The 21,925-nt window shown below is 44.9% G+C and overlaps 1 protein-coding gene across 1 annotated transcript in view; it reads right to left on the reverse strand.

Annotated features, from left to right (window-relative positions):
* The window catches only part of LOC146194735 (uncharacterized), an 83,704-nt gene that overhangs the window by 12,793 nt on the left and 48,986 nt on the right, over positions 1–21,925 (reverse strand). Inside the window, exons 7-8 of the mRNA XM_084597520.1 lie at positions 17,491–17,603; positions 13,972–14,151 (exon numbers count right to left, since the gene is read on the reverse strand). Coding sequence (XP_084453646.1) covers positions 13,972–14,151; positions 17,491–17,603 — 293 coding nt within the window. The remainder of the gene's footprint in view (positions 1–13,971; positions 14,152–17,490; positions 17,604–21,925) is intronic.

A 21,925-nucleotide genomic window follows, 5' to 3' on the forward strand; every position in this document is an offset into this window, starting at 1 on the left:
GCTACCGCAGAGATCTTAACCTCGCTGGGTTTCCTGAAACCTTGACCTACATTGTGACCCAAGTAGTCCACGGTCGCCCTTGCCAGGCAACATTTCTCGGCCTTTACGGTTAGTCCAGCTTGACGCAAAAGGCTCAGTACAGCTCTTAGATGTACCATATGGTCCGCCCATGAGTCGGAAAAAACCGCAATGTCATCTAAGTAAGGCACTGCGAATGTTTCACACCCCTTTAAAACCCTATCCATGAGTCGGGAAAAACAAAATGGAGCATTTTTGAGCCCGAAACTCATCATTGTTGGCTGGTAGCTGTCCGTCGGAGTGACGAAAGCCGCGTATCTGCTGGCGCGTTCAGTGAGCGGTACTTGCCAGTATCCGCGAGTAAGGTCCAGCGTAGTCACATATGCCGCTCTACTGACCTGTTCTACTCTCTCCTCAATATTCGGAATAGGATACACTTGATCCCTGGTGAGAGAATTTAGCTTTCGGTAGTCTACCACAGGCCTAGGGTCTTTACCTGGAGCTTCTACTAAGATCATAGGCGAAGCATAATCGCTTTCCGAGGGTTTTATTACTCCCAATTCCAGCATGCGAGTTACTTCCCTATCCAGAATTTCTCTTTGCCTTGGAGAAAATCGGTAGCACCTTGATCGCACTGGCACGTCTGAAGTCAGCTCAATATCGTGCTCAGTCAAATCAGTTCTGCCTGGCCTGTCCACGAAGCAGGCCTCAAACTCTGTTATTATCTCGCCCAGATCGGACAGCTGGGATTTCTTTAGTTCTCCTCTCTGCTCCGTCTTTTTGAGAAGCTCCTGAGCGTTGCTTCCTTTTCCGCTGAGGCAAATCAAGTTGTCCCCCATCTCCTCGGGAAGGTTTAACGTTAGATTTACCACGGCTTCCCTCTGCACATAAGGCTTCATAAGATTGCAATGATAAATGCGCACTTCTTTACGCCTACCGGGAATTTTCACTGCGTAGTTAGTGTTAGAAAGCTTTGCAACGACTTCAGCCGGTCCTTCCCACTGTACTTCGAGCTTATTCTGCCTTGAACTTCTCAGCAACATCACCTGGTCCCCGATACAAAACGTCCTTTGACGGGCTGTCTTATCATAGTACACCTTGGAACGAGCCTGGGCTGACTTCATGCTGGCCTCAACGAGTTCCTTAGTGTTATGTAAGCGATTCAAGAGGTTCAGAATGAATTCTACTACTGTTGGGTCTTCTCCGCGCCCCTCCCAGGCTTCGCGCACCATTCGCAAAGGTGAGCGCAGTGACCTTCCGTACACCAACTCGGCTGGGCTAAATCCAGTGGATTCGTGCGGCACTGACCGCAAAGCGAAAAGCGCTGCAGGCAGGCAGGTATCCCATTCGCGCTTGTTTTCATAGCACAGTCCCCTCAGGACTCGTTTGAGAACAGAGTGCCATCTTTCTACGCTGTTGCTCTGCGGATGATGGATCGAGCTATGCACTACCTTAATGCCGCATCGCTCGAGAAATGAGGTGGTGAGGACACTCGTGAAAACGCTACCCTGATCACTTTGGACCTCGGAAGGGAATCCAACTCGTGCAAACACTGACAGCAGCGAATCCACTACACTCTCGGACGTCACCTCGCGCAGCGGAACAGCCTCTGGAAACTTTGTGGCTGGGCATAACATAGTGAGGATATAACGGTACCCTGACTCTGTCACAGGAAGTGGCCCAACTACATCTATTACTAACCGGTGAAACGGCTCGGTAATGATTGGTACTAACACCATCGGCGCTTTCCACTTATCTTGCGCCTTTCCAACCCGCTGGCACGTGTCACATGACCGTACAAAATTTTCCGTGTCCTTAAAACATCCAGGCCAATAGTATTCTTGCAACAGCCTCTGCTTTGTTTTCTTTATTCCAAGGTGACATGACCACGAGCTGCCATGGGAAAGTCGCAGTAAGTCTCCGCGGTACTTTTGGGGAACAACTAATTGGTCCCGCTCTACTCCGCGTTTATCCTTGAATAAGCGATACAGCACTCCCTTTCTCATCTCGAAAGAAATATTGTTTGCTGTCTTAGTGGCGCGGTGGCGCTCCCTTATCTCCTGTATCTTGGGATCATTGGCTTGCTCTATAGCTAAGTCCTCTCGGGTTCCACTTAAAAGTCTCGTGAGATTACTAGACACTGGCGGCAAGAGGTTACTCTCAAGAACGTCCTCATTCCGCGTCTCATCAAGCTCACTTTCAAGTTGACATATCTGAGATGCCTCGCTCTCAAAGTTTTCTGACCTGCTATCTTCCACATCGACCACTGTTTTAACTGCCGTTTCTTCCGCTGTGGAATTTTCTGGTATGAGCAGTGTAGCTAGTTCTCGCGCCCTTGAACGTGTTAAGGCTTGCACAACTCTGTCTCCGAACAGGATGCCCCTCTTTCGCAGTAGCATGTCCGATTTGTTGGAGAACAAATACGGATAGCACTTAGGAAGCTTTCCTGAAACGGCAGCCTCGGTTGTTAATTCGCCGAAAGGGCCCTCGATGACCACGTTCGCGATCGGCAAGCACACACTCTGTTCCTCAACTACCTGTCGGATCCATGCACACTGTCCTGTATAGTCGGAAGGCGATACATACGCCGGATGGACAACATCCATCGTTGCGGCCGAATCGCGCAGTACCTTGCAAGGCTTCCCGTTGACTACTAGGTCATGCAGGTAGGGTTCTAAAAGCTGCATATTTTCATCGCAGTCCCTGACATACGAGAAAGCAATCTTTTCTTTCCGGCAGTTGACGGCAATGTGACCCTGCTCATTACACCTAAAGCATGTGAGCGGCTTCCTAGCCTCAAGCTTATTCTTTGTGTTCTGCACGTTGGTCACTTCCCCACTTTTCTCACTGCCGTCCTTTCTAGGGAATTTGCCTGAAGAAACCTTCATTTCTTCGTTTCCAACTCTAGCAAAGTGCCTTTCCTGACGGTTTTTCACACTGAACTTGGGATTGCGGGGCCTATCCACTGCTGGGTTGCTGAATTGTCGGCGCGAAGCATACTCCTCAATAAGTTCGGCAGCTTCAGTTGCCGACTTAATTTCGCCTCTGTCCTGTAACCAATTTCTTTCTTTTTCTGGGAGGCAGTTATAAAACTGCTCCAAAAGAATTCGCTCGACTACAGCGTCCCTATCACTGTAGGAATCTGTGCTCTTTAGCCACTCGCCCAAATTTACTCTTAAATTGTACAGGAATTCAGGGTAACTCTCGTCCCTGGACTTAGTAGCGTTCCGAAAACGTTGTCTGAACGCCTCGGCGCTAAGCCTATACTTTCTCAGAAGGCAAGCTTTGACCTTCTCGTAGTTGTCCGCGTCCTCCTTGCTTAGCCGCGCGACAACCTCCGCTGCCTCGCTGGGCAGAACCGTCAATAATCTCTGAGACCAAGTGTCTCGCTGGAAGGACAGTTTTTCGCAGGTTCGCTCAAAGTTAGCCAGATACAGACCGATATCCCCTGATATCACATATGGCTGCATGTACTTTGACATCTTGAAATCTGCCTCCTTGTTGAGACGAGGTACCGCTAGCTGGGGACAATCGCCCGACCTCTTGCTCAACTCTAGTTCTAATTTCCGGAGCTCAATTTCTTGGTCCAGCTTTTTTGCTTCTCTTTCAAGCTTCTCACGTTCGTGCTCCCTTTCCTCTTTTTCCCTCTCAAGTTCACGCTCCCTTTCCTCTTTTTCCCTCTGACGTTCGCGCTCCCTTTCCTCTTTTTCCCTCTGACGTTCGCGCTCCCTTTCCTCTTTTTCCCTCTGACGTTCGCGCTCCCTTTCCTCTTTTTCCCTCTGACGTTCGCGCTCCCTTTCCTCTTTTTTTTGGGCGATGAGGTTCCATGCTTCACTGAGCTCCTCATCATCGGCTCCCAAATCTGTGATTGCCTTTATAATCAAAGGTTTTCGTGCCAAACCACTTGTATCAATTCCCAGTTCCTCACACAATTGCAACAGTTCCGGTTTCTGCAGCTTTTGTAGGTCCATGATCGCTCCGAGTGTCGGCTACTTCCAAAACAACAGTGCAAACTACCAAACCTAAAGGCGTTTCAACACTTTTTACCAGTTCTAAAATCTAACCCTGTTCTAGAACCTGGTCCACATCAGAAGAAAAGCCAAGCACTCACCCACACATGCGATCGATGTTCCGAGCTGCTCTCTTGTTGGCCGATTGTTGCTCCTGCTTGTTGCTTGAGATGCCACCTCCGATCACCAGATGTTGTGGCTTGTAGCTTCAGATCCACCTCCAATCACCAGATGTTGTGGCTTGTAGATTCAGATCCCAACGCTGGTCACCAGTTGTCGTGACGCTGGGGCTACGTCGACCCGGCCTTCACTTGGTAGCGTGCAGAGACTCGGGGTTGAAGAAGGACTGAATCTTCGAAGTTGGTAAAATATGTACAAGCAGGTTTACTGGCACTTTGAGAAAACGTATTTACAATATTTACATGAAAAAGAAGGGTACATCAGCAAAATGGCAAGCGTTGAGAGTTCATAGCGAGAAGCGACTGGATGAGCCGTTTACCCAGGGCCCAGAGCGACATTTCGTGCTCTGCAGCGTCCTTAAAAACCCCCTATGTCCAGCCCCTCTCTGAAGATGCTGACCAACCAAATCCAGGGCACGCCCCTCAGGTATCGGCATCCAATCGAACACATCACTGCACTGATGGTCTGAAGCACTGACTGGTCCGGCATTCATTCGTTGGGCGTGATCACTTCTGGCGGGAAAAGCTTGGGAACGGCGAGGAGAGGAGGTACATTTCTATTCTTCAGCAAAGAAACCACAGGCTGGTTCTGACAAGGGGTTTTACTTCTCAGAAACCCGAGTGCACGTGGCGCCGCATAGGGCTCCCAACATGGTCCCTTTTCGACAATTGCAAATCTTTCCTGCATTCCCGGGAAATCACTTAATGGCCGTATGAGTCATGCTCCTTTCTTGTCCTGCACGTCAGCGGACAAGTCACTCTGTCGTCTCCTTTGGATAGGAGGCATTCATCACTGGAGGATAGCACTTCTCGACTGGAAGGGTGAACAAAAGAAAGAAAGCACTTCCTGCTATTTCCCGCAGGGGGACGTTTCTTTGTGTTTTTCCAGACGTTCTCTTGACAGGGTCAATTTGGCATTTGCAGGTTGTCCACAAAGCAAAACATGCTTACAAAACAGGATTCCTGGAAACAGGCTCACTTAGAGCCATTGGACCATCACCACATATTCACAAAACTTATCCATGCCCACAGGCGAACAATAGAGCGCGCAATTGCGGATGCTTGGTCGTAACAATGACATAAGAAAGGGAGAAAAAGAAGACGGGACGCATGCGCAGTTGCGGCCTGTGCCAGGCACGGTGCCCTTGGCTTTATATGGCGTAGTGAATCTCCTGCTTCAAAATATTGCTGCGAACCACTGAAAGATTTGGTCGTTATTTTCAACTGTCACCAGCTCGCAGCCATATTACTGTGACTGCTGTGCAATAAAATATCATGTTCCTGCTCGTTGTCGTGAGACGCGGTATTATTACTTTTCTTGTAGCGCGCGATGCGACGAGATTTTCCCCAAGTGATCACAGCGAAATACACACAACTGCTTCTGTATTATTCGAGGTGTTTCCAATTTCATTTGGCTAGTTATCTAGATGGTTCTTATTCCACAACGGACAATCTCTGTTTGACGACTAGCGAGCACGTTTGCTGCTATGGCCGCCGCCAAGTCGCTTAGTTCCTCTTTTATTTACATGAACAATAAAGGAAACTTTTCCGACTTCTCTTTTTCATCAATTCACAGGAACCATCCGGTCGGGCGGTATACCATTGAATGTGTAACAATGCGCTAGTAACGTAACATAACGTAACTACCACGTAACATTGCGCAAAGAGCACACAGCATGTAAAACAAACTATAGGCCTGAGGAGAAGTAACACTGATGAGCGACGTAAACTCTGTAAATGTGTGTATATGTGTGTAAATGCGTAATTCAGTACAGAACACTACATAATGCAACATACGTAAGAGATATGAGTAAACAAGGAGACAAGAAAAAAAATAAGCACATTTGCGGTATACACAGCAGAGTAAATAACGAAGCTTTTGAAGTTCTCACTAACAGAAAACCAAGAATAATAAGCTTGTTCGCGCAAACACAGCAAAAGCAAAAAAAAAAAATGGTAACGCACTCACAGAAAGACAGGAGCTCTAACACTGACTAGGCCAGATCTACTAAGTCAGTAATATACAAAAATGCCACTGTCCTCAAATAATGATATAAACGACACAAGTAATTGCCTCTGCAGTGCATACGTCGGCCACCGTGCGTCGGCCACGGGCCTAATAGCCTTTGAAAATTTGGTTGGTTTAGTTGGTTTATGGGGTTTAACATCCCAAAGCAACTCAGGCTATGAGAGACGCCGTAGTGGAGGACTCCGGTAATTTCGACCACCTGGGGTTCTTTAACGTGCACTGACATCGCACAGCACACGGGCGCCTTGCTTTCCGCCTTCATCGAAAAGCTGCCGCCGAGGCCGGGATTCGATCCCGCGTCCTTGGGAGCAGTAGTCGAGCGCCGTAACCACTGCGCCACCCCGGCGGGGTCCTTTGAAAATTTAAATTTTGTTTGTGAATAGCACTGAAGTTTCTCTTAATCTGACCTAATGTTGTCATGCACCCGGTTATCAAATAATAGATGAACCACGCCCTCATTTTCATAGCCTCACACACAGAGCGGACTCACTGTGCGGTCAATAATATGAAGAAAGTGCTTCGTGTAAGCCGTTCCCAAACGCAAGCGATGAAGGAGCGTTCCTAAAGCTCTGCTGACAGAAATCGGAATATTAAACAACAAAATCTCGATGAAATGGAGATCAGAATGTTCATGATTTGGCTCAAACCACGTCTTTCGTTCATTTTCGTTCATTTCATTGCACATGGACTTAAAAATTGATGCAATGCGCCTCTCTAGAACGGAATGCCAGTAGTGGACGCATCCCCATTTGTGATTCCAGGAATAAGGCAATGTCCGGGTACTTATTGGGATACTCCTGGTTTTTGGTAGCCTTGGAAAATTCATTTATAACTTCGCATTCCAGCATAGCCTTCCATGGCATAGGACTAACCCTGCCAAGAGATTTCAGTACGGACTGAGACCCACATACGCGGGTCACGTACCGATGAGATGAAGTGGAGAGAGAAAAAAAAAGCGTACATCTCAGCAATCGTTGATTCCATCGCGTGAGACAGTTGACATGACCATCGCTCATTCAGGTGGGGAATCACAATTGCGGGAGGTGACGAATTTTGAACAGTGGAACCGTTGGCATCCACACGAATGTAACCAGAATAGCGCATGTGTATTTGGTAAGTGCTAACTTCAGAGTAGATATTGTTGCAGTGTGTAGCCGAGGTGTCGGAATATGATATTTTGGCGCTGTGCCGAACGAAAATGGCACTGAAGCTGTTGTTTTGGTGTGCTCGGATGTTATACAGGTGCTCCTGACTTTGAAGTGAGACTGTTATCTCTCTGGAACGCCCGTAACAGTTTGGTGGAGGTGGTGAGTACCACCATGTCACGGTTATCCCTTCGACAGATAACTGTTCTCTAGGGGTAACGGAAGGCCATGGGGAGTCTTCTGTGTCTCCTTTCCGAAATTCATAACTTGGAAGAAGCTGGTGGTATTGTTGATACACTTGATGTACAAGCTGAAATTTACCTAAATGTTAAAAAATAAAACATTTGAGGTAGGCCAGAGACACGACTTGTATACAGCTGCCAGCAATCGACGCACCAGAGGCAATTCTGCATTTTGAAATGAACGAAACAATAAGTTAATATTTCCAATTTACTAACTATTGCCTTAAGATAATAAATGTGATTTTCAAAGTTTAAAAGCATCTTCTCAAACTCCGAATCCATTTATTTCCAATAAAGAAAACCTCACGTGTATCTTTTTTCCAAGCTTTATAAAGAAGGCCCGCGAAATAAAAAAAATATCACGTGCCTGACACATTCGCGCGCCACGATTGTGGCGATCTCAATCGTTGTTTGAGTGAACTGTAGCCGTGCCTCGACAGCCCAGTCCCAGTGGTAGGCTGATATGTCGGCAATGGTTGCAGTAAGCGCAGTGAGCTTGCTGCAACTTGCACTGTCACGTATGCCGACTATCTGAAGCGGATGATGAAACCATCCCGGACATATTGGCCTGGCGCTGCAGAGGGACATAGGGCCGTGGAGCCATGGACACAGCTGATTGCATTCACTGAAACCCTGGTTGAAGGCAGCACAATCATAGCGCACGAATGCGCCAGTGACGTGGCGGAATTTCTATAAGAATTGGAAAAACGATATACATGATGACCTCTTTATCGAAAATAAATGTAATGCAAATTTTATCTATCATTTGCTATCCAAGTTTGCAAATAACGCATATTGTGTAAGGGTGTAGTTAGTAAAGCCGAAAAGTGACTGAGTAATTAGTTCATTGCAAAAAAATTGCCTGTGGGGCACCAGATGGCTTGCAGCTGTATACACGTGGTTCCTCTGGCCTACTTCAAACGCTTTATTTTTTAACCCTTGGCTAAACTTAACTTGGACACCCTCTATATGACTGCTATCCCGTTCATGAATTGTGGAGGCTAATGGGTGCCTTTCGTGTTGGACTATCATAAGAATATATATGCCTACTTGTTGCCAAAATTAAGCTTCGATTGAGGAAAACACAGAAAACTAGAAGGCTTTTCAGGTATGATCTGGATCAAATTCCATTAGAATATGCTGTGGAAGGGAGGAATCGATTTCAAGATTTAGATCTAGAAGACAAAGAGCCCGAAGACATGTGGACTGACGTTCGTGATATAATACAAGAAGTTGCTACTAAGGTAGTTCCAAAGCAAAAGAAATGCAAGAAAGCAAACTGGTTATCTGAAGAGGCTTTGCAAATAGCTGAGGAAAGGAGGATGGCAAAAGTTATGGGGGAAAGAAAAAGATACAAGGTTCTCAATGCGGATTTTCAGAAAATAGCAAGGAGAGATAAGAATGCCTTCCTGAACATACAGTGTCAAGCAGTTGAGGACAACAGCCAATTAAGGAACACAAGAGCTCTGTATAAGACAATCAAAGATATCAAAGGAAGCTCACTGAAGCCTCAGAGATAAAGAAGAATTGGCAGGAATACAGAGAAGAACTGTACAAGTAGGACCCAGTTGTGCAAACCCAACATAAGACGGTTGTGATTACTGATCTCGAGCCGGGCATCCTGAAGAGTGAAGTTGAATGGGCCTTAGCCAGCCTTGCTAAGAACAAAGCTAGCGGAATTGATGGCATTCCAGCTGAGTTGCTTCAAAACCTCAACCATGACGCTGTTAACATTCTGCATACATTATGATAGAAGATTTGGACAACCCTGCAGTGGCCACAGGCTTGGAGGAGGTCAGTTTACATCCCATGCCAAAGAAAGGCAGTGCCAAAGATTGTTCCAACTACCGCACGATCGCGCTTATTTCGCATGCTAGCAAGGTGATGTTGAAAATCCTCCAAGGTAGGCTGCAGCAGTATGTGGATCGGGAGCTTCCGGACGTGCAAGCTGGGTTTCGCAAGGGCAGAGGAACTAGAGACCAAATTGCCAAACTTCGCTGGATCATAGAAAAAGCAAGAGAGTTCCAGAACCCCATCTACTTCTGCTTTATTGATTATGCGAAAGCATTTGACTGCGTAGATCACAGCAGATTGTGGCAAGCTCTCCAAGAGATGGGAGTTCCAATTCACCTCATCTGTCTCCTCAGGAACCTGTATGAAGGGCAAGAGGCCACAGTCAGAACTGGGCATGGTCTTACTGATTGGTTTCCGATTGAGAAAGGAGTGAGGCAAGGCTGCATACTGTCGCCCTGCCTATTTAACCTATATGCAGAGTGCATCATGAGGAAGGCCGGTCTAGACGAGTCTTCAGCTGGAGTGAAGATTGCTGGAAAACGTATCAACAACCTTAGATATGCGGATGATACCACTTTAATGGCAGAAAGTGAAGTGGAACTCAAGAGACTTCTGATGCGCGTACAAGAAGAGAGTGAGAAGTTTGTGCTTAAACTGAACATTAAAAGACAAAGATCATGGCGTCTTGCTCTATCAAGTACTGGAGCATCAAGGGACAAGAAGTGGAAGCGGTGACAGATTTTCTCTTCTTGATTACCTAGGAAGGAGACTGCAGCCATGAAATTAGGAGACGCCTGCTTCTGGGAAAGAGAGCAATGGTTAGCCTTGACCGCCTAGTAAAGAGCAGAGACATTAGTCTGCCAACCAAGATCCGTATAACTCGTGCTATGGTCTTTCCAGTTTTGATGTATCGATGCGAGAGTTGGACTGTGAAAAAGGCTGACCGCCGAAGAATTGACGCGTTTGAATTGTGGTGCTACCGAAGACTCTTGAGAGTTCCTTGGACTGCCAGAAGATCAAACCAGTCGATATTATCGACCATAAACCCTGACTGCTCATTGGAGGGTCAAATTCTAAAGTTAAAGCTCAGCTACTTTGGTCATCTGATGAGAAGAGAGGAGTCGCTGGAGAAAGATTTGATGTTGGGAAAGGTTGAGGGTCGCCGGAGAAGGGGTAGGCAGCGAACGCGATGGTTAGATGGCATCCTCGAGGCACTGCAGATGAAGTTATGTGATGTTAGGAAGATAGTGAGAGACCGGAAAGCGTGGCGTGACATTGTCCATAGGGTCACGAAGAGTCGGACACGACTGAACGACTGCACTGAACTGACTGATATATGCCTACAGGTCCCCGCTATTCGTAACACTTCCAACGGAGGCTGCCTTGCCTCAGCAATAAGCAGAGTGCTGGAAGTTTCTTGAGAAAATTACAAACACTGACGGAGACCCCTAGCTAACAATGTTTGCAGTCGTTCCTCTGAGGTTAGAGACATACCGTGAAGAATATGCTGAGAGCACACAATTCTTTGACATGTGAGGACATTGTGAACTGTGAGTATAGATGACGAAGAACCGCCCCTAAGACCTCAGAGCCTAAACACGTTCACAACAGTGTTTCACTTGGCCTTCGATAGATTTTATATGACGAGCCCAAGAGACTTGTCTGTAAAGAACTACACCCAAAAATGGTGCTGCTTAGCAGAGGTTAAAGGTGGACCATTGAAACAGAGTCGGAAATCCTTCAGAGTCTTTCGATTAAAAGGAAAAGCTGCTGTTTCCTCCTAAGGGAGCTCAAGAGAGCACCATTACTGTATCTATTAAAAAGCAATAAGTGACATCTAGACCTTCTTTCAGGTAGACTGGATAAAATGTGCTGCTTTGCCAGAAACCCAAATGCGGACATCATCGGCTCATAGTGAATAGTGTAAACTAGAAGGCAGCGTTCGCGGCAAATGCGCCATCACACAGTTAAAAAAGAAAGACTTAGCACGCTGCCTTGTGGCATTTCTTGAATGAGGCTATGTTCCGCGCTTTTTCCCTCACTCTTCAGCAAGAATATTTTCCTACTATTTAAAAAGTGGGAAATTGAATGTAGCGATATTCCACTCACACCGAGGTCTAGCAAACTTAAAGAGGACACGCAGGCTTGATGTTCTTGTGAAACAAAGATTACGGCCATTGTGATGCTATGTGCCTTATTTAGGATGACGAATGATTACATTTACACGATGTTTGTGGTTACAAAAGTTCCTGCCCGTGGCGGCCGCTTTTCGATGGAGGCGAAAAGCAAGGCGCCCGTGTGCTATGCGATATCAATACACTTTAAAGAACCCCAGGTGTTCAAAATTTCCGAAGTCTTCCAATACGGCGTTTCTCATAGCCTGGGTCGCTTTGGAATATTAAACTCCATACAAAAAAAAGACCAAACCAAACCAAATAAGTTATCTTTATATAACACGAACAGAGCCAAGTTTCGCCTTCTCTACCGTGCAGTAGGATAGGTGGGTTGGCACAAAAGTCCGAGAAGTTAGGGGACACAAAATTTCATGAAGTACTTATGTGATGTCATTAAGACTGAAGTTAGCTTGGCCTCCTCTCGTCCGTCACTGCTGCTTGCCGCATACACTGAGCGCCGTGCTGCCACCGGTATTACATCTTCAATGACATATTCCAACGGCTGCTTTGTCTGTTTGCGGGGATGTTCCACTACAATAGACACACGGCTTTGAGTCTAGCTCCATTAAAACTGGTACACGTAACTGTCTTGACACGTTTGTACACAACCATGCCAATTGACTCCGAGCCGACCGGCAGTTCAACCATGTTCCTTGGTCTCATGACGTCACACCTTCATCGACAAATCAGTGCTCGATTATGTCACGTGGTTTCATGGAGTCGCCGCGTGAGGGCGCCGGCGGGTATCTGCTTCAGGAGAGTATATGCTGACGCATGAAACAGGATTCTCGTGCATCACGAGAATCCTGAGACGCAGTAGGCGTGTCCTAATTCAATGGCAGACGGCATCCTACTTCTCGCAGACGTACTTGCTCGCTCTACATCTCTCCACTGACCTTGAACATAAGCGCACACAACGTCACCGAAACTGCCGAACGCGCCAACTATCGTCGATCAGAGGCATGCTCAAATGTCAAAGGTCGATCTTTCAGAAATATCTCCTGTTTCTTTTTGTTTCTGACTTCCCCGGTGGAGTATCGCCGTCGTAAAAGGTAGATGAGAAGCGCATTCGTAACTCAACTCCTCACCTTTCTCCTGCACATAATTGGATGCCTATCCACAAATATTGCGTAGAGTGCCGAACCTTTCCTGCGGCTACGGCTTAGTTTTGTCATTATCAGATTGCAGAACTTCGAATAGTCCAAGAGCAAATGTGTTACATTTTTCGCGGCGGAGGCGTTTGGATTCTATGGCTGTGGTAGCCCCATACCCACTTACGTCACGCGAGTTTTTTGCGTATTGCGCGCCCATTCGTTTACCTTGAACGCGTAGTAAATGTCATCAAACGCGGATATTCCACAGCACACTGCTCCCTTCTTGGTTATTGCAAATTTTTGATGCCGATCAGGGTTATGGGGCTTAACTAGCAGCCAAGGTCATAAAGTGTGCCAGAGCTAGCGGAGAGCTCTATATAATTTCTTCCACTTAAGATTGTTCAACGTGCATTGACATTGTATAGCACTTTGGCGGTTTCCTTATCGTCTGCGCGGAAATGCGGTCGCAGCAACTGGTATCGAACTGCGGTCCCCCGAATCAGTAGCCGTAGTAGTCGAACACACTAACAATCGAGTTTTCCTCCATGAATCATTTCCTATCCCAGTTGGTAAGTGCGCTCAGAAAAACATGTGAAGGAATTCGACTCGCCAAACCTGCTGTTTCAATCAGTGAGCTTTCGCAGCGGGGACATTTTCCTACGCCTAAGCGCACGTATTGCTCGTATTGCGACATTGATCTCGCTATGCATGTCCCATAGACGGGGAGCAAGTGGCGCAGTGAAAAGGCCCGCAGTACGACGGCTGTGTTGGTGGGTGGTGTGTCCATGCATGCATGGGCTGAGCGGACACGACGTCAAGTCCGGAGAGCGCAGGCCTTAAATTTTTATTACGTGTTGACAGAGAGCTTCCTGCTGCCCAATGATCTCCGCGCCATGTTGTCACAACGAGCACTTCTACATAAAACCAGACGCGAAGAAACAATCGTACATTCTCAAATCGCGAAATAACGACAGCACAAATCGCAGCAGTGTGCAGCAGCTTTTCTGGATTGATGTAATGCTGAGAAGCATAATCGTCAAAGGATCTGAGAAGCATAATCGTCAAAGGATATTTCCTCCTTTGTACCAATCGCACAGAAAATTTCGAAATGTCTAATATATGTTAGGCTTTGTTATGGGACTCAAGCTCAGCTCCGGATTCGGCCAAGTGTATCGCTTCACATTCTGCCTCCAGTTCGCTGCGGATTCTGTTCCACGCGCAGGTTTGCTGCAGGATAGAAATTAAGCGCATTTTGTGCTCATGAAGTCGGCTGACAATTGACTCACCTCGCAATGACCACCTCCGGGATGGCCGCGGATACCGAGAGGGGCTTCTCGACGCCTTCTCTCCACTCGCCACCGATAGGCACGACCTTTACGGCGCTGTCGTCGGCGTCCGCCCTCCTGATGCTGTACACTTCGGCTGAACAGCCTTCGCCCAGCTTCCGGGAGGACAGGCCCTTCTCACTGCACAGGGGGAGGGACAAAGGCGCTTCTAAGCCACGCGTGTGAGAGGAGCGAAGAAACAGAAAAAACCTCCGGATCTGCTCGATCCGCAGTCGTGCCAGACTCTGCATGTCATATGACGCAGCCGGCTTCCACAGTTGAGGCCACCGTGAACCTGCCTGGTTTAATCTATCACCGAGGGCATAGAGAATGACAGTCTCACTCACGATTGAGATTTAGCGCCGACCAATAAAAGGTTCCAACGACCGTCTACGGACGCCAAATGTTTCGTTCATTTTCTTTTCAGACCCTATATTTCCTAGCCGAAAAAAATTGCCGACCACGGTCGAGCGCGTACCTGAGCCCGCATGACTCCCAACTGACTCCAGTTGACCGGGTTAAGTCGGGGACCAGTGGTTAGTGCGATCATCGTCACAGTTTCGGCCAGGGCGTAAAGACACGAAATGTAATTTTAATATAGTTAATACTTTACATTTCCAGTTCCTTAACCACTACAACGAATTGGAAATAAAAAAGAATATGGGCAACAAAGGCTTGATAGTTATGCATAAAAGGCAGAATAACGAGGGTGTCGGTATGTTTACACCATGGGTATAAACATCTAAACAGCTCCAGAAGATCAGCCGCTGAAGAGGCGCAAGTCATCGGGTTACCAAAACACTGCAGTGCGTCAGTTGCGCAATAAACGTAGTCGACATGCTCTGTATATATGCAAACACTTTTGATTCTGGAAGAATGTCAAAGGCAGAGATTTTGAAAAAGTGTTTAATTACTCAATAAAGGTCAACTCCGGTGGTGTTTTTATTATTTCAGCTACTGAATGCAATAGATTTATCGATGTGTCCTCACTCAGACACACGCACAAAAAAAAAAAAACGCTCTTCAAAATTCTAAGTGCAACTAATTTTAAAATGGAATAACAGCAAATCGAATTCGAAACTAGTTTCACGGACAAAACCGACGTTCCAGTTGACGAAACGGTGACGCCCCATACAGTATTGGAAAACCTCGTGCATGGATCGGATGGTGGAAATAGGTCTGGAAACTACGATGCAGTACATAAAATGGCCGGGATAGCCTGTTAATAACGGCCTCGAAATTTGACGATCACGCGAAGGTCAGCCGTAACGCAGGTATAATGCTTGTGGCGTCACAAACACAGTGTTTCCTGCAGAATTCGTTTGAACGGAGGCCACGAAACAGCACATTTTCAAATTGAGTTACGCGCTTATCAATTATCGCATGGCGTCCAAATTTGAAGGAATGCTTCAGGGCGAAGAAGAAAACCTACAGTAAAAATTTTACCTTAATATGCGAATGGCTGAAAACCTTCGGAGTTGTCCTTTAAAGTCCGCATATTCGCAGCAATGCGTCTACAAGCTTCCTTGTGCATCATACAGCTGCACATAAATGGATTATAATGGGATTATCGCTTGGCAATGGTTGCAGCTGAGCAGATAATATTGTGGATTTGTACCGGTTTTAATTGCTTCTGAAAAAAAAAATGAGCTTTAACGAATCATTTTGGGCAACAAACGATGAAATAAGCATACGATAGCGCTGTCGTCGCGAAAAAAAGAAGGTAAAAAAAAAAGACAACCGCAACTAACGAACAGCTCAAAAACACCACTGAAATACAACTTTTACACGGCAGCTTCATGGTCACGGAGACAGTGACGGCAGTAATCGTGGGCCGAAACAAAAGCAGCCAGGCGTCCCAGCTACGTCGTTAGTTTGCCAGAAACCTTTTATTCTCCGGTATATTCGATCCAGATTCCTCATTGCCTCCTGTCAGTGAATGAACGTAATCTTTAGTAACTTCAGGCAAAGTTGCGTCTAGAGAAACATTTGTAGACTCTCGCGACTGTTAATAGAGTTACGTAAGAAATGGCAGCAAATTTATCTTGGGACAAATGCGAAGCATCTGCAGCAGCAATACGATTTAACCCCTTTCAGTGTAGGCTTCCTCAATGCGACAGCATTACTTTCCTATGTTAACTCATTTCTGTCCGCAGACCGCGACAGCAAAATCGTGTCTGCAGCAGTTATGAGTAATTGAGAAGCAGTAGAGGTTAATGAGTAACTGCAATCGATAGAGGATGACGTAATGTTGTGTCCGAGAAAATAATTAGGCCAATAATTAAATTAAGTAATTAATTACAGGCAAATATGTAAACGCTGTCCGCAGCAGTTGTCAGTAACTGAGAAGAGGTAGAGCTTAATGAGTGGTGTCAATCGATAGAGGGTGACGTAGTGTTGTATTCGAAAAAATAATTAGACCAAGAAGTTAATTAGGTAATTAATTAGACGCAAAAAATGTAAAAGACGAAATTAATCTCTTGGCGCCACATTTGAAACTATAAAATACTAAAATAGTTAATTAAATCAGTCAATTAAGGTGACGTCACACAACCTGAAGTCGAGCCAAAGAAGGGCATAGGAAGGGATTGGCGTGTAATTCGAAATTACCGAACAGTAAAATGGGTAAATAAGAAGTGAAATAATGTGACGTCAAGGATGTGACGTCACACAACCGGAAGTAGAGCCGAAAAAGGGCACAGGAAGGGATTGGCGCGCAACTAGCGCAATAAGCAACTAGAATAGGAGAAAGCGTTGCTGGGCGAGTCGGTCAATCATGACAAATAAGGTGAGTTTTTTCAAATAAAAATCACTCGCGAGTCTACGCTTGTGGTGTTCTCTTCTGGTCCTTGTCTTTTTGTGCGCAGTACCCTCCTTTTATTTATCAGGCAACTAGAAGCAACCAGAAGCAACCAACACCAGCATCCGTGCTTTTGCATTACTCCAATTTAGATTCTGCAGTGCTCTTTTTGTTTTTCTGGAAGAGACGTGCTTAGATGCAAGAAGCAGTTTCAGTAGGTCAGAAAAAGTAAAACAAAAAAGCAACTTATGAAAAACATATTTGGAAGATAGGTAGAACAGCGATGCAACCATTTTGCCTCGTCGCTAATATCGATGAGCGAGCCAGTGGAGGGTTAGAAATGCAACTTGAGAAAGAGAATAGCCATCGCTAGCCATATCTGCAATTTCTTTTTCAAAGTCACACAGCCTTCAGAAAGACGTCAGCGAAATCCACGAGTGAAGCACACAGTGCTAATGCACTAAAACATACCTTCGCGGTCTATGCGACTCTATTCTTCAGTGTTCATTTTTTGCGCTAGGATGCCCATCTGTAAGACGACTCCCTTTTTCACGCAAATACATTACTTTGGTTGGACACCAACTTTTTCATTTTCTAAGGGCAGAACAACAACAACGACTCTTACTTTCGCGCATAGATAAGTTTTTGTTAGACGATTCACTTCATGCAAAAATGCCCACCTGAGCCTCAGGGCCTCTTCAAAGGTCACCGGACTACTCTGGCCGCAGAGCTTCAGCAGCTGGCTGAGCGCGTCCACATGTCCGCCCTCACTAAAGCGGTGTGGTGTCTCATTCTGCGTTGAGCCGAAGGAAGATTATTTCCTCCATCTGTCCCGCGCTTATCAGTGAGCCATACTGTATGTGTCAGAATTAGGCCCACACTTGTGAAAACACAACCAGCATTCTTGACAAACCATACAAAAAACAGTTATGCGGCACTTGGGAAACATACCTTTTACCACCGTATCTTGATGTATTGTGTTTGTCGTGCCCGTAATTTAAGGACCACCGAAAATTGTGTGTGGGCTGTTTAGTACAGACTAGTATCAAGCATTGGACACTGCTTTGTTTCATGAGTATGCCTCATCAATTAGTTACACTAAATATTAAGGGGTACACTTAATTTTCAGCTCGCCGGCTTGACGCAGTGGTTAGGGCGCTCCACTATTTTATTATTTATTTCAAGATACTGCACGCCAGTATTCCGAGCCTAGCAGGAGTGGCATACATATATACAGCGCACAAGAAATGCAATAAATCGCACAAAGCACCCGCAAAACTAATTCAAACAGAAGCAATGTAATGACATGAAATGTGTTGACCAACAGCCGGGGAGACAAAAAAGGAAAACATGAAAAACACTTGCGTGATATCATACTAACAATACATGGCCTAAAAAACTCCGACGCTACTGTCAACCAAACAGATGTTGCTGTAGAGCCTGGTCAAAGTCTGGAGATTGAGTTAAGCTTTTTGGAAGAGTGTTCCATTCAGAAATTATCCTTGGATAAAAACTATGCATAAATGATTTTGATTTTGCATAAATTGGCTGTAGTGAGGAACTATGGTGATGACGTGTCCGCCTAGTTTTGGGAACTTTCACACACGGTGGAGGACTGAGGTTTAGTTGGTTGTTTAAAATTTTATGCGAGTTTCTAGAAGCTGAATGCTGTTGGCGGTCATGAGGTTAGTAGGAGAGTCAGTTCTTTGATATTTATTAAAGATGAACCTCACCGCTTTTCTCTGTATTTGTTCAATTCGATAAATGTGTTTATTAGTGCGAGGATCCCAGATGATCGAAGCATACTCAAGTTTAGACCTGACATGTGTGGTGTAAGCCAGTAGTTTAAGATTGGATGGGACATCTTTGAGTTTACGTCTGATAAAACAAAGTTTCTTAAAAGCAGATGAACAAATATTTGAATTGTGAGCACTCCAGGAGAGATTATTGGTAATAGTAATGCCAAGATATTTATAACAAGAAACTTCGAAAATGAGACAGTTGTGTAAGCGGTGCTGAAATGAACTGACTTTCTTTTAACGAGTTACTCTTAGAAGCGCCGTTTTTTGCGTGTTAAGTTCCATACACCAGTCTTTACACCACTGTTCTATAGAAAAAAAAAATAGATCGCTGCAATAGCACGTAATGCTTTTATAAATAATACAGTCATCCACAAACAGTCGAATGGAGTCAGGAATTACTTGGGTTAAGTCCTCAATATATAATAAAAAAACAAAACAGAGGGCCTAACACACTGCCCTGAGGCACTCCGGAGCTTACAGATCAAAAAAATTTCCATTAATTTCTACGAACTGATATGTGTTATTAAGGTATGAACTTATCCAGTATATAAGGTAACTCGGGAGACCAATGTATCCTAACTTATAGAGTAATTTTCCGTGCTCAACTTTATCAAACGCTTTGCAAAAATCTAATAGCATGTCAACTTGACTGGAGTTAACGAGTGTCGTAGCAAATTAGTGTACAGTGGTTACCAATTGCGTGACAGTGGACATTCCTGCTGATGGGGCGATAAAAGGTGGTTTTCAGCTAGGTAAGCCCAAATATAACCAACCAGAATATGCTCTAGTAGCTTGCAACATGTGGACGTTATAGATACGGGTCTGTAGTTAGACACTGAATTTATCTCCCTTTTTAAGCAATGGTACAGCATGTGCCCGATTACAATCAAAGGGTACTTTACCAGTACCGATAGAAACTTGAAAAATCTTTGCCAGAAAAGGTGCAATCTGCGGAGCGTAGCGTTTTAAGAATGAATTATGAACAGCATCTGGGCCTGGGCTTTTCCTTTATCCAGGTTGCGTAACAAAGTTAGCACTCCTTCAGCCGAAATGACAGGTACATCCTCAAAATTTATCTGTGAGTTTAAGGGATTTTGCTCACTGCGAGTTGAAAAAACAGTTTGAAAGTAGTCATTGAAAATCTGTGCAATTTCTCTGCTTTCATTTACAAATCTACCATTTACCCTACGTTTCTTAATATCGTCCTTGTCTTGAGCGAGATAACGCCAAAATTTAGACGAATCGCTCTTTAAAAACTGAGGAAGTTTTGTATTGTGTCAAAAGGATGCGGGATCCAATTCCGGCCTCTGGCAGCCGCTTTTCAACGGAGGCGTAAAGCAAGGCGCCCGTGTGCTGTGCGATGTCAGTGCACGTTAAAGAACCCCAGGTGGTCGAAATTTCCGGAGTTCTATACTACGGCGTCTCTCATAGCCTGAGTCGCTTTGGGACGTTAACCCCACACGCCAGCCATAAACCAAACTTAGCTTTCACCATTACGGATCCGACACGATAGTCTTGTTGCTTGTAGGCGCAACTCCTGCTTGCTTAATGACCATTCGCTTAACTTATGGCTGCAGTATATCATACAATCTCATTGGTGCACAGACAAAAGCGACCATTTTATCTAGCTACCGATTGCAAGCGACCATCCGACATATATACAGGGTTTGAGTTGTGTTTGTGGAATATATTAAAAAAAAAAAACATTTCTTAAAAAAATATTTTCTTTAATCTACTTCCATGTCGGAGTTAGAAATAAGTGTAAACGTATATCTAAAGAAATTTCATTTGTGGCTAGACAATAATAACCTCAGTTTAAACCTGAACAAAACTAACTATATTATCTTCAGATCTATTAATGCACTTATTTCTCAACCTATCAACATACAATATGTAAACACGACAATAAGCCATGTCACTAATCAAAAATTTTTTGGCGTCTGGTTTAATGAAACCCTCTCTTGGAACGTTCATATTTCTAAGCTAACTACAGAACTATGTAAAACTATTGGATGCCTCTATAAGATCGCACCTTTAATACCTGTTTGGCTTAAGCTAGCTATATATTATGGCTTTTCCTATTCCAAGCTATTGTACTGTATTTTAATCAGGGGAACGATGACAAGCGGAAATATTGAAAAAGTTTTTCTGGTCCAAGAAAGAGCCTTGCGGGCATTGGAAGGATTTTATGGGCTACCATTAAATTTGCCAACAGGTACACTCTTCAGAAATTATAGTTTACTAAACCCCAAGTAGACTTATAGCTTTCGCTGGCTGCAACATATACACAAACATCGATTATATGATGCCACTAATGACAACGAGATACCCCTTCCTCAAAATAATGAAAGAATTGTACCAAGGATCCGTACAAACTACGGCAAACCGAGGTTAAAATATCAGGCACCAGACATTCTGAATGTGCCTTAAAACTAAGTTTAACCTCTCCCTCAACAGATTTAAGATAAAAATAAAGAAGTATATATTAGAAACTGAGCAACTACAAACATAAACATTGCGTAAGATTCTCTAGATTTTAGCATTTATTTGTTACTCTTTTTTGTTTATTGTATGCCTTTTTTTAAGTTTCCGCTGTCACTCATTAGTAAACATTCAATATTTGTATGATTTGTGTTCTCTGTGCCTTTCCACACGCTTTGCATATTGTTATCACCCCTATATTATAATTTTTTACGTATCTAGTGTTCCACTGAGAATGCAGTGCTTATTTACTTGCATTTTCATGCTATTATGTTTTCATGTATATTATATAGATTTAGTGTCCTTTTTCACCTGGGTTTGTGTACACATTGTCACCATTTCTTTATTTTTTTTTCCGTATTAGTATCACGCTTTTGCATTTTTGGTGTGTGTTGCGCACCGCTTCCACTGTTACAGGTGCTGGGACCTCGACAGGCCAATTGGCCTTTTGTCCCGGCCCCCTCTTTCTGTAGAAAGAAAATAAACTTTATCTTCTTCTTCTTAAAAGCGATTCAGGCTGTGAAAGACCCTCTAGTGAAGGGTTCCGAAAATTTCCACCACCTGGGTTTCTTTACCGTGTGCTGATATAGCACAGCACATGGATGCTTTGGTTTGCAGCACGAAAGAAACACGGCCGGGATTTCAATTCACATCCTTGGGTACAGCAGTTGGGTACCCTAACCGCTGTGCCAATGCTCTGGGTTAACAGATACGAAGCCGCACTCCAAAAAGCCATACGAACGCGTGCCTGCATGGCCTAAGAGTAACCTGCGTGACTCGGCATCTAGACCACTGGAGGCTGATTGTTATTCCACCTTCACAAATCAAATGA

This window comes from Amblyomma maculatum, chromosome 3 (assembly GCF_055883805.1).
Source record: "Amblyomma maculatum isolate TAMU_Amacu chromosome 3, ASM5588380v1, whole genome shotgun sequence".
NCBI classification, from domain to species: domain Eukaryota; kingdom Metazoa; phylum Arthropoda; class Arachnida; order Ixodida; family Ixodidae; genus Amblyomma; species Amblyomma maculatum.